The sequence below is a fragment of the Scleropages formosus genome, chromosome 1 (assembly GCF_900964775.1).
Source record: "Scleropages formosus chromosome 1, fSclFor1.1, whole genome shotgun sequence".
NCBI lineage: Eukaryota > Metazoa > Chordata > Actinopteri > Osteoglossiformes > Osteoglossidae > Scleropages > Scleropages formosus.
In genome coordinates, this window is record NC_041806.1 from 34126600 (window position 1) to 34140450 (window position 13851).

At 45.9% G+C, this 13851-nt stretch overlaps 1 protein-coding gene across 4 annotated transcripts in view; it reads right to left on the reverse strand.

The window, feature by feature from the left end:
• efr3bb (EFR3 homolog Bb (S. cerevisiae)) overlaps positions 1–13605 on the reverse strand; it is a 29312-nt gene extending 15707 nt beyond the window's left edge. The window contains exons 1-3 of one of the 4 annotated variants that reach the window (XM_018735297.1): positions 13431–13605; positions 12667–12841; positions 1024–1100 (exon numbers count right to left, since the gene is read on the reverse strand). In XM_018735297.1, coding sequence (XP_018590813.1) covers positions 1024–1100; positions 12667–12673 — 84 coding nt within the window. In that variant the 5' untranslated portion in view covers positions 12674–12841; positions 13431–13605. Of the gene's footprint in view, positions 1–1023; positions 1101–8656; positions 8707–12666; positions 12842–13345; positions 13392–13421 lie in introns of those variants that run through there. The other 3 variants (XM_018735296.1, XM_018735298.1, XM_018735299.1) reach the window with 3 other exon arrangements.
• Between the last annotated feature and the right edge of the window lie 246 nt (positions 13606–13851).

The window sequence follows — 13851 nt, forward strand, 5'->3', positions numbered from 1 at the left end:
AGGTCTGCAGTTTCTATAGAGACGCTGAAGCGACAATCTTTTATAAAATGTTACCTAAAAGTAATAAAACTGAAGAGCCTTCCATCCTCTGAGCTTCATTAGTCTGAGAGCAGACTTTTCTTCATAGGGCAGTTAATTATTTCCCTTCATCACTCAAATGATTTCTCTGAAGACAGCCATTTCCTACTTGTGTTTTCTCAGACAAAATAAAAAGCCCATGGTCTCTATTAAATAACAACTATACATAATTACACAGACTAAACTCACATTAACCACTTCTGCCGCACAGTGCAAATTATCTTTGCGAAAAAAAGAAAGAAAGAAAGAAAAAAAAAACCTGAGCTGAACTCTGGACAATATGTATGTTTTCCTGCCATAAAATGTGTAAGAAATAAAATCAACTACAGTCAAATAAAAAGCTGTGCACAAACTCTAGAGTATCGTTCTGGCACTTTTCACTTATGCTGTACATACAACATTTCATAAAAACCTAAGAGAAGTGCATACGAATGTGTCTTGTTCATTAAAAGCCCTAATTAGAAAATCTAAAATCTGCCCACTCCAGGCACTTTGATACATTGACTCCGGGAATATGATAGGATATAAGCTTACTGGAATGGTGCTCATTCAACCAGTCAAAAGATCTTTAATAAAAAACCATTTCGTCCCACTCTATATCCCAGTTAAACCACAAAAACAGCTTAGTTTTTTGATGTTATGGAACATAAGTTGATTACTCCTACATGTCTGGTAAGGAAATGTATTTTACTGTTAGTGTCTAGAACAGAACCTCCCTCTGTAGATATGTGGTTGAGTCAAACATCTAACTTTCTACCACTAGTAAAAAATAACGTTTGAACTAAATGACAATTCAAATTAATTTTGAAATGTGTGGACACCCTTTCGGAACTTCTTAAGACAGTGCTACATGACCATCCCTGCTAAATATCGTTTTCCCTTTGTATTTCGATGTATTTGCAATTTCTCCGTGTACAGTTTCTGCCTCAAGTGTGCTCCTTTTACCTCAGGGTCCTCTGGAAAGATGTTGTCCACGAGTCTCTTGTATCGGGGTCTCAGGGCCCCACAGCAGCCACAAACACCTGGACACAGACAAAAAAGCAAACATGTATTAACTGCTACTTTTTTGCTGACTGCGAGCTGCCGGTCAATATGCGGCCACGCTCAGGAGAATTACACGCATCGTTTGTACTAACACCGATGGCGGCTGTGCTGCATTAAAATCATCCCCCGACATGCTGCTTCCAAAACAAAAACATTTTACTGTTTTGTTCACGGTTCTCTGGCGATTATGCAACTCAGTTAGTGTTTTTATTCAAATTAAGCAAAGTCATAAAATTTAAAAAGGCCTTCCTTTGACAGATATTTTCTCAGCATCCTGCTTTCAGAAATCCTGCACAGTGTCTTACATGCGTGCCTGGAATTGAAAACATTTATTTAAGTATATAATCGTAGCACTATAATCAAGTACGGGACAGGATTGGACTGTTTATTCGCTGACAGTGGACATCAGAAGAGGTTGGAATAAAGGTCTCTGGTTCAGCAGAACTATGATGGTAATTGACATTCCACTGAAGAATTATGTCAAAAAAGAGCAAGTTAACTTCTGCTCTTAATAGACCTGGGAGTGCAGAATCATGGCCAGCAGGAACGTGTGACTCACACAGCAGAAAGCGCTGGAATTTCGCCTGATCCCCATAAGCTCAGGCGAGGCCCCGTGAGTTTCACCAAGCGAACACCAGTGCCTGAATTCTGCTGTTACTTCAGCAAAACCTGTCATTTCCACAAATGGGATTTCATGCACATATACACACAGACACTCACAAACATACACAATCGTTTGGCTTCAGACCTACACAGACACTGCATTCACATTTCTTTTCTTAAGTGTACACCGCAAACTGTTTCTTTTCTTAAGTGTGATGATTCTACCGAGAGGGCTTCAATAACATGCCAGCTGACCCACTTCATGGTGACGTGACCCCTGTGGATTCCATCAGGCAAGCAGATGTCACCCTGAGGTGTCTTATCGTGATTTCTCAGCCTAAAGCCTGCAAGGCCTGAGATGGTCACACGGTGATGGCTGAGCTCTGACGTGCAGCTCAGCAGCAGTCAGAGACTTTTAATCAAATTAGCGTGCTGCGCTTCCTCGTACCAACGGCACGCTATCGAAGCCAGCAGATCCGCTGCTATTCTTAGGGAGTCTCCTTCATCTCTTCAAAGAGAAGCTGGAGGCCAGCCAAGCCCTTCCCTGCTCTGCACCGCTCTTGGTCGCCGGCCTGAGAGATAAGCATGGATCCAGAAGGAAGCGGAGCCACAGCCGGCCCTGGGGCCTGTGCTCGCTGCAGCACAAGTTGCATGGGGTTACAGAGTACTTCTATTGCTCTCCATCTCAGACACTTCTTCAGTCCAGCAGAGAGGCCAAGCTGCTTGAACAGACTAAATGTCAAAGGTGAGAAAAGAAGGGGTGACGGAAACCCACAGGGGAGGGGGCTCCAATAAACTGAGGAACCCTGGGACTGCTAAAGCAGCACAGTCCTAGCTTCACCAACAGCCCCTCAAGGTTCTTTCAGAAATGCATCATTTCAGAGGCAACTAATGGAATAGAGGTCTTCAACAACCATTGGCATACAGAAGAAAAAAACTCAGTGAGTCAAAGCACTTTGTAAAGTTCTCCCTGCTGTTGCAGATACAGTGGCACAGCAGGTCACACTGGTGTCTCATGGCACCTGAGCTGCATGTTGAATGTAGGTTCAAATCTGGCTCATGGTGTGCAAAGTTACCATTCTGAGCAGCAGGTAGTGCAGCCCTTAGAGCTGCTGCCCTGCATCTGAAACACTACAGATCAAATCCTTGTCCCTGCTGTAGCATGTTTTATTAAGGTCCCGACCCTGATTCGCTCCTGTAAAAATGGGATGGAAGGACAAAATCATCACTGATTCAACTCATAGCGACTGCTTGTGTGGTTAACTTGGCAAGCAAGGGAATGGCAATGGTTTGCCAGTGTCATCCTCTGCACATATTTGTTGGGTGCAAAGAAAGAGGGAAACATGCAAACTCCTCACACCCTGAGCTGGATCTAAACCCCACTTCAACCAAGCCACTCAAGAACCGTAAGACACTGCCATTACCTGCTGAGCCACCGTGTCCCACCTAGTAAAAATTGCCCTGCTATGTGCAGTAAATGGGTAAATAAGCAACCGCCTAACATTAAGTCACTTTGGAGAAGAGCATCAGATCAAATGAAATGTAAATGCTGCTGTTATGGCTCCTCTTTGTTACACTAAACACCTGGGGCTCTAAGCCAAGTTTTCAATCCTTCTGCCCTCTGCTTCTGTGCCTTTGAATTTGCATTTTCCTCACACAGTGCCCTGTCAAACATAGCACCTCTCAGCTCATCCTGTAAGAATGACACACGGCTTTATTACAGATGATTGTAGGATTGAAAATGATTCCACTCAAACGACAGAGTCTATAAAACCAGAAGACATTTAGAAAGGTTTTCAGCCTGATGGGGGTTGTATGTGTTAACAATGCAGCACTACACTTGCTTTTAGGGCTCACACAGATGTACCTAAGGTAAGGCCTGACATCTGACCTTTGGAAGACCTCAGCTAGGAGGCTCAATGCATAATGACAGCGAGCTGAACGCATGCTGTGGTCACGTGCAGCAGAGAGCAGGCAGATCAGGCAACCCGATGCTTTTCGCCTAGGAACATGCGATACAATGACACTCAACCACCTCCATAACACAGCCTTCCAAGTGATGCGTGACAGAAACACTAACCATGGCGGCTGCCATTCTGGCTGCTGGTAGTTTCACAGAGCCCCTCAGCTCCTTCACATTCAAGCATCTCAGCTACAAGAAAATCACACACTGGCAACATATTCCAGGATTTTCTTTGACATTTTCCGTACTGGAATCAAATTGAATTGACAGGCCATCAGCACACAAGTCCATTTTACCCAATTGCTGGCCATAGTTAAGACCAGCAACACCATAACTTTGAACTAATCCATCTGACAGACAGTCTATTGAATGCATGCAGGACATCATTCATTATTCCACCCAATCCAGCAGCTTCCTCCCACAATAAGTACACCACTCTGGCTGTCGGGGGAATGGCGCAACGTGCGAGTGGCCTGCAGTATTTCAGCAGTTTAGGGTTCACACTTGAAGGCTCCGGATCCACGTGCCGGGCTGCTTCCCCCAGGCTACTGGCGGTGCTAATTTTAGCCCACTGCCAGGGCTCCTCAAGCACCAGCCTTGGAGTTACTTTTCATATTTCCCACGAGACCTACAGTATATTCCTACACCGTTGCACCAGCCGTGCACGGGTTAGCAGAGCACAAATTCACTGCAACACACCTGGACACGATGGTCCAGGTCCATCACATGTCTTTATTTAATTTATTTTCAACTGCTTTTAGGAAATAAAGAACAGTCATGGAGAAAGCTACATGCGAAATCTACGTGCGGGTCACTCAATCAGAAAACTGCAGTCCTCACCCCTCCACTCCTGCTGAGCCTCTACACATATATCACCAACTCCCAACTTCCCATCCATCACCTGCAGTCTATCCATCTTCAATTTTTCTGTATCTGGAAGGATAAGAAATAGTAACTCCAGAAACTCTGTAACTAGGGTGTCCTCCTGCAGCTACACACCTGGCCTACGGTCTTCAAAAAAGCTGTGAGGTGCCGTTTCAAATTCCAGGTCGCTGCTGTTACCTCCATTTTAATCCATAACCTGGAATAAATTATACCGCTGAGTGCTTGAAAGTGAGTTTCTAGTGATGATTCCCACTGACTTGACTGCAGCGCTGCATAAAAATGAATATGAACCTGGGGTCTCTACGAGCATGTACAGCAGTCAGGACCAGACGGTTTCGTTGGTTTGGAATGAGCAGCGTGTCAGTTCCAAAGACATTGTTTTAGAAATGCGGCCAGCTGGCCTACCCAATGGCAACTTAAGGAAGAATTTTACATAATTACTTGTTTTCAATATTTATACCCTGAGATTTTTGAGAAATGTTCTGAAAGCACGCCAATGCTGTTGAAATACTTCCCATTTTAATGCAAGAACGTAAAGGAGACTGACTGCTTGCTGTGTGCAATATGCACATTTTCTGTTCTTCCTGAGGTCACAGGTGACCCTTTCAGTGGCAGCGCACAGCGAAGAAACACAGCAGTCTCTCGCTGTTGCACCACTGAACAAAAAAGCATCCAGCCGGTTCCAGGAAACATTGTTCCGCCTCATCCAAACGCATTAATTCCTTCGTTTTCTCTACTGGTGCCCATCCAGAGCAACTTGAAGAGCGAGAGAAAAGGTCTCCGCTTGAAAAGAACATTTCCATTAAGGAAGCTGCAAAGCTCAGCTTGTGCCCAGCAAGAGAGAGCCACTGTGACTCAACACAAAGACCCAAACAAAACAGAGGCTTCCTATTTGCCAAACTGAAGTAATATGGGTCCAAACAAGCCCTCAATTAGGGGACATGTTACTCATAGCACCCCCAACAGAGTGGCACTTACGAGTGCCTCCACTTCGCTGTAAGCCACCAGGGCAAGGTTACAGCTCTATCAACTCTAAAATATTTAAGAGAATTCTAGAGTTACATGAGCTGGTGCCTCAAGTGAAATCACTTATTCTCTCTCACAGCTGGAATTAATAGTTAAGAGGGCAACGGTCTGTCAATCACCATTAATGAACCACATCTCATATCTTGCACTCAAGGCTGTCCATTTACAGTCTCAGTCACAATGGCTCCATTAGAATTAAGCGTCATCTCCACCCAGGCTTCGTTCCACTTAATTATAGGGTTTGTTTAGCAGCTACTTCAGGGAACAATGAGTCAGCAGTGACCGATGGGTCACCTTAGTGCACAGGGACACTGAGGGAGCCGGGTGTTAATAGGAAAATCCACGGCGGTGAATGTGCGTGACCTCAAGCCAAGGTGAGGGGAAAGAGTGTGGTTGTCTTATTGCAGCAGAAAGAAGACGCAGACAGGAGGTAGTCATGGCAGTGTGAATGGGTCAGGATTTGGTTCACCGTATAGATCAGGAGAAATCATTGTCATCATTATGAAACATATTAGTTACCCATTGATAGAGCTGGGTCATTTTTACTGGAACAGTTCACAGTAAGTACCTTTGTTATGGGTATTACACCAGGAAGTGGGATTCAAACCAGGGCCCTTTGATTGCAAGGGAAAGGCTCTAATGTATATACTATCTGAAGACCCAATGTGGGTATAGCTCAAAAGCAGGGTAAATATCATACAGTGCCACAGGGGGAGCAGGAATTGGGACATGAACAGATATCCTACAGGGTTACATGTCTGTATCCTTAACTGCAATGCTATAGAACGCCCATCAAGGTGTGAGAGGGCAGGTGACAAAGCCTGGACAGCAACCGTCATATATTCTGTTGTGTATTGGGGGGGGGGACCTCAGACAAATGTCCCCTTTTCTGTGGGTTTAACATCAAGGCATCTCCCGCTGAAATGGAAGTCGCCTCTTCTCTCAATCTCCTGGCCAGAAAAAGCTGCAGGTCTCCGGCGGAAGCACTTCACCCTCCCCCCCGCCCCGAAACGACCGACAAGCACCACGGCAAACAAAAAAGAGGCTTAAGTGATGAGTTTCACTGGCAGACCACCACTGCCACCATAGTCGCCAGGCTACCCCACAGAAAACAACTCACTTTGTCCTTTGTCCTCCACATGCTAAGAGCAAATGAAGGCCTCATGAATAAATGCATGAACGCATTCGCGGTCACGCCTTGTTGTCAACCTCCTATACAGCAATCTGCACAGCAGCACAAATAAAGACAAAAGGTACAGTTTGCCTGGAGAGCAGACACTGAGCCAACTGATGCACAGAGAGAGAAATATGACAGGTGGGGAGATGCCGTCTGCTCCTCAAGCTGGGATATCAGGGTCCCGCTTACTAAGCAGCCCATTGGTGCTGTCTGGGAAGGAAAGAGCTTGCAGAGTGACGCACGGGCAGCCACGCAGCGTGCCGCTCGTGGACAGCGAATGAGCGGCAGGCGCATGTGCGTCAGAGCTTGGTGCCGCGGGGCACACGGGGGAGATTGGCCACATCTGGACGCTCTTTTCTGCTCTTCGCAGCTGCGTTTTAGCAGCGTCTGCTGCTGAGGGGGATGGAAACAGGGCTTATCGCACCCGTTCCTTCTCTGGAGACTTTGTTTCCAGGCCGCGGCCCAGCACCCCCACCCCCCGATAGCAGCCCATACTCCTTTCAGGGTCATCTCCAGCTTTGAAGCCGTCTGCTCCCTTCCTGCTCTCGTCTCAGGAACAGACGTGTCTGGTGGTTCCCGGTGCTGTGCTGCTGTACCAGGCTGGTGTGAGGTGGGGGCTGGGCTTAGATGACTGACACCAGAAGGTAAACCCAGACATCGTTCATGCAGTGAGTGGAAATTTATGCTACACATCAGGACACCTTGAGATAGCGTGCCACTGTTATCCACCCTTCTTTCCCAAGTCCAAAACTGTGCCCTTTTCCACCAAACACAGTATTCCCATTGCTCCAAGGTGCCAGACCCCGGCCCAGTCATCTGCCCGTACGGCAGAAAAACAGCCCTCTCCACAAGTTATGTAACATTAGTGGGACTCACCGTATTGAATAAAAATGAAAACTAGTGTTATTGCCACCCGCATTTTTAAAAAGAGGTTCCTTATTTGTAACTCACCAATGTCACCCTTGCCAATGTTATGTTTGTATAATTCGCTATTTACAATGATTTACCCATTTATACAGCTGGGTCATTTTCACTGGAGAAATTCAGGGTGAGTACCCTGATTAAGAGTACTACAGCAAGAGCAGGTATTCAAACCTGGGATTTTGAATTACAAGGTAACATCTCTACCCACTTCCTAATGGACTTTGCTGCTTCAGGAGTTAAAAATACCTGCAGGTGCAGTAAGAAATGACCCAGTGGAAGCAGTTAAGGCCATGTGTTTATGTATATCTGGTGTGTACATCCACATGTAAACCACGAGCGGGGTGCAAACAGCACCTCTCAACACAGACAGACACACACGCACACACTCGCATGCAATCTTAGAAGAGCAATCCGAAGCAATTTGTTGGAATAACATGGAACACGCAAGACATGCCCAGAGGGGCGGCTGCGACTAACTAACTGTCCAACATTCACTTATTGGTGCCAAGTGGCTGGAAAGACATTTCATATGTCTGCCTAAAACAGGAGATCTAAATTATTCCTCTCAGCAACTATTAGAAGGAAACTGGACCGAAGAGCTGCCAACCTCCTTGTCAGCTGCGAACTACTTGACCACAGCAAACATGTGTCAAGCGCTGCTCAAGGGAAACCTGACTCCTCGTATCGCCCTCCATGCACACGCAAGTGTCGAGCGGCCAGGTACGCGTGTGTATTCCACACCTTCATCCTACTAATTCAGCATCAGCTTACAAGCAGCTCTCTGCAAGTGCCACCACCATTAGCATGTGTACAACATCTCGCCACACATACCTGCTCCTACCCACACCAGGCAGCTGGCATGCAATAGAAAAGCCTCCCTGGCTCTGAGAGAGCAGGAGAGCGAGGACACACACGGGTGCACATGCAAACACGAGCAGAGAAAACGTGCTCCTTACCGTACATCGATGAGGACGCAAATGAAGTGGCACCCTCCTCTCCACCTGTACAAACCCCGCCCCTTTTCTCCTCCGGAGCCTTTCTGACGCAGGCAGAGATGCTCTTGCACAAACCACACACTTCTCTCTCTCTCTCTCTCTCTCTCTCTCTCTGTCACACACACACTCTCAGAGAGGGAGAGAGTGAGCTCCGGTGACCTTGGATTTTCCTGTTCCTGCTACGGTGTGTGGAACACAGATCACACACACACAGGCTCTCTCCGCTTCTCACTCACACACAGAAGCAGGCAGGCAGGCAGGCAAGCAAGCGAGAGAAAGAGAGTGTCCATTCAACAGAGGGTAAATGTAGGAGAGGTTCGTTTTCTCCGTAACCCCCGTGAGGCCCCCACCACCTCCTGTGCTCACAGTGAGGAAACAAACAGTACACCACCACCTCCCGCACCCCACTATCAAGGGTCCGTATGAACGTCCCCGTGGCTCCCTCCCACAGCACGTGACAGCCGTGCCATGTCCACGGAGAAAAAAAAAAGCACACATTGCCATGAACTTGGAAGCATAATACTGGCGGCAGTAGCTCAGCAGGCACACTTCTGCCTCCTAAATAACAAGCTGTGTGTGTGTGTGTGTGTGTGTGTGTGTGTGTGTGTGTGTGTGTGAGAGAGAGAGAGATAATTAGGCATCCTGACCTTGCTGCAGAGCACTCCTACCTGACTTCAGACATGAAATGGGCTGTGATCAGAAAAGTTGATTCCAAGCTGGTCATGGTCGATGAACAAAATTTTCCAGTACATTCTGTCAGGACTTTGTGTGCATAAAGCAATGTGGAAAACAGAGCCAAGCCATAACTCTTCAAAGTGGCAAAAAGTACTCTAACAACAGTCATATCAAATGAGAAACATGTGGAACTTGGAACACCACACAAAAGGCTTATAATAATGTATATACAGTATATGAGCAATACCCACTGTTATAATACTGAACACAGCCAGGATTCACAAAAACAAAGGATTCAAAGTAAAAAATTCTGTCAAAACATGTCTGACATGACAAAGAGCCATAATGATCAGAGGATGAGATCTTATTGTGACTTTACTTGCCAAGTCAAATCACACAATCAGTGCAAATACTGCCCCTAGATTATGCCACTGTCCTGGTATAAAGTAGACTGTCCCAGGATTATACTGCAAAAATGGTGATACAACCTCTGTGATGTAAAATATTGCAGAACAAACACCACAAAACAGCACATTGCAAACTATCAGTGACACTCATCTGTTTTCCAAAATGTCTTAACATTAGTAATATAGACAAAAAGACCAACATTTACACCAAAAAGCAGGTTTCCTTGTTTAAAAAAAGCATATAAACAAACAAACTACAGCAGCACAAAATCTAGTCCACAACACTTACAAGTCTCCATTTAGCACCCATCACACTGCCTTGGCCAAAACATCAGGAAGCAGAGCAGCAGATAGCTCAACCACCAGCACCACGATGAAGGGCACAACAGTGCAGTACCATGCTGCGAGGGCCCCAAAGACTGGAGCCCCGGACTGCCCAACCCCACCCCCCCACGCGCAACAAGGCCCGGCCTGCAGCGAGCTTGTTCCTTGTGTGCAGCGTTCCTCTGTCAGCTCCCTGACAATGTGCTCATGCTGCCTGCCCATGCCTTTTGTTTCCCACAGCGCTGCCAGATGCCAGTGCACTGTAAGGTGTTTCATGGCCCAGAACAGAGAACAACACACAAGGGCAGGTCAGTGGACCACCTACAGACTCACACCTTAAAGAAACTCTAACCCAGACAATTTACATTACATTTATTTTTAGCAGGCGCTTTTCTCCAATGCAACGTACATCTCACAGAACAATACAGCGAGTGCATTACATCAACACAAATAGAGACTTAAAACTCTTAAGGAGGAGCTGTACACAGATATACAAACAGGCAATTCTGAAGTGTACACATGCAGTATGTAAGGGCCACATCCCTGAGAAAGATTAATTTGACACAGACTTGAATCTATGCAATTATTTCATTTCATTCCACATTTGATTTCTTCCACAGCTCTGGAGAAGAAATGGGAAATTCCTGGCAGAAACATGTGAAATTCTTGGTAGACACATCCCAGTGAGATGCTCCAAAACATCCTGCAAGGCTGATGATCTGAAGGTTCTTAAATGGGATTTTTTATTCTAGGAACATCTCCTATTGCAGACCAGAATTTGAGAGCTACACTACGTTGCTTCGATTTAATTAAGATACTAAGTAATTAAATAAAATTAAGTTAATTAAATCCCATCCAAGAATTCATTATGCCATCCAAAACACCCCAAATTCAGCACAGGAGGCCTGATTTTCTGCTGTCTGAAGGTGTAAAAAAAAATAAGAGTCCTGCCCCTTCTTAGCTCTCAGTGAAAGAAGGAGCCCCTGATGTATATTACTGAATCCCCCTTAAAAGGGAAACAGAAAACATTTTCTAAAATTGCACTAAGACCGAATGATTCAATCCCTCCACACACTAATGCATGGCGTGGCACTACTGATCTTTAAGGGCACATGCAAATTTTAGCAGCACAAGGCAAAATATGCTTTACCAGATGTGACTGCCTTTCTGTTGATGACCTGTGAGTCACACGGACAGAATACTGTATTTGTGTAGAATATAGGCGTGCGCACGCACGCAGGCACACACACACACACACACACACACACACACACACACACACTGCCTGAAACCGGTCCCAAGCGGGGTGCGGCAAACCGGAGCCTAACTCAGAAACACAGGGCGCAAGGCCGGACGGGAAGGGGACACATCCAGGACGCCAGTCTGCTGCAAGGCACCCCAAGCAGGACTCAAACCCCAGACCCACCAGAGAGGAGGCAGAGGCCAAACCTGCTGCACCACCACGCCCCCTACACTATAGCTAACTCTGGATAAAATCATTCCAATAAACAAATAACTATAAGCATAAATATGTCCACCAGGATACAATCTTTCATTGGCAGAAACAGCCCAATAAAGCACCAAGTACAATAGTAACCTCATACCAGATTGGGGGGGGGGGGTATTCAAGACTATAGCCATTAACAACATTGCCCATAATGACAGATTACAAGAGGAAAGTGCACTTCAGCATCTAGGGATTTGGCCATTAGCAACTAATTAATTAGTTAGGATCAATATCCATTACCCTGAAATAGGTCAAATGGATCAATGTTTTGAAATAGCACACTTTTTAACTGTAAACTAGGATTTCTATACAATTCTGACAAAAGTCATGGTGTTTTACTGCTTCTTCCAAAGCAGCAAGATCTGACAGAGCTGAGTGCTCATCATGCAAGTTTATGATGCCGAATGTCTGTACCCTAAATTTGCTGATGAACAGACTGCGAAATCACATCAGACATACAGCACTTCCACACCCACATCCTGTGCGTATGGCTGTGGACATTCTTAACCAAGTGTCTGCCGATTTTAATCATTTTAATAATCAAAGGGAATTCCTAAGGGCAGCAATAACACTTGCACAACTGATATAAAATAAATTCATTTTCAAAGCCATGTAGGGATAAGTACATGAAGGCTGTAAGACTCTCCTCAAAGTTATAAACACAATGTGTGAGTCTAAATTATTAAGATTTGTTTAAAAAAAAAAACAAAAAAAAAAAAAACAAACTGCATTTACTATTATCATTGTTGCTATTATTATGATGCAACAGCTAATAAAAGGGGCAGCTGGTACCATTATGGATAGAGCTGCTGTCATTGGACCCTAAGGATGCAGGTTCGAAACCCACCTACAGCTGTAGTACCCTTGAGCAAGGTTCTTACCTTAAACTGCTGCAGTAAAACTACCCGGCCGTATAAATAGTTTAACAACTGTAAACAGAATAACACTAAGTCGCTTTGGAGAAAAGCATCAGCTAAATTAAAATGTAAAAGTCTCACCCAGTAGGTGGCAGCAAAGTCACCTCTAAATGGAAAAAAAAGCCCATTAACATTGGCTACCTGTCATGTTCCCTCTCCGTCACCAGGCGTCGCTGTTTCCCGACTCTGCTCCAGATCTCCGCAGCTGGCTGAGGTGTTGGACGCAGCCGCGGGAATTGGCCTCTCGTGCGGGACACTCCTCGCAGGAAACCCGCAGGCTTTGAGCGGGCCTACGACGGTTCTCGTGAACAGTTCCCTGTAAATGGAAAAATAAAAATGTGCGTTAAATATGGCGCATAAACTTGAAAACAGAACGAAATTATATGTGGACAAGTGTGTATTACCGGGTACAGTTTAATAAAGTACATACCGTACGTGGACAACACTCACTGTTACAGTGAGGAACTGTGTAACACCGGTGGCACCATTAAAAAAAAACTACATAAAGTCACTTGCATGTTAGAAAAAACAAACTCGTGGGTGGATTTTAAGTTGTGAGCCCCTAATCCGTCACCACCATCTTTTCTGATCCAAAACTGCCAGCAGCAGAGATAATAAAAACAAACAGCTCACAAAATACACTGACTGAGTATGTTTTGCGGTCTCTAACGGAAAGCGGAAAGCTGAGGCTAGCAAAAGGTTCGTCTTGCTTATGACAAGACAAGTGCTTTCACTGTGTTTTTGTTAAATTTATCGTCAAAGAAGCAGCAAAGTGAGCAATCCTGAGCGCTTTCGAGGTACTAACTGTTACCGTAGTCACCTGTGAGAGAATCAATGTGGACGAAGACATTTTCTGAATCCATCCATTGCCGGCTATGACACACAACAACAAGTACCTCACTCACTGCGGTGCGAAATCATGAACGGAGGTCCCCGACAGCGCCGCGGAAATTCGCCATCCTTTGTTCGCTGAAGAAAAAAAACTTTCAGGGAGATGACTGTGTTGTGAGGCTCCGCGGAGCTTGCTGCGGGCTGCGGACCACCACAAAGTTGGGGGCTCCGGGGTCTCCGGTCCGCTCCTTCCGTCATCCGTGGGCTGCGCCCGCGCGCTCCTCCACCACATCCCCCAGCCGTGACGAGACCGGCACGACGCGCCGCGGCAGCGTCCCAGCGGGCTACTGCCGGACACTCGCACCCGGGCACTAACTTTCACTGTGTGAATTCGCCTTTCTATCGCATAGAATCCGCGACCTAGCCTGGCCAGTGCAGTGGTGGCTCGGCGTTTTCAACGATTTTTTTTTACGCGAGACAACAGTGTTTCAACAC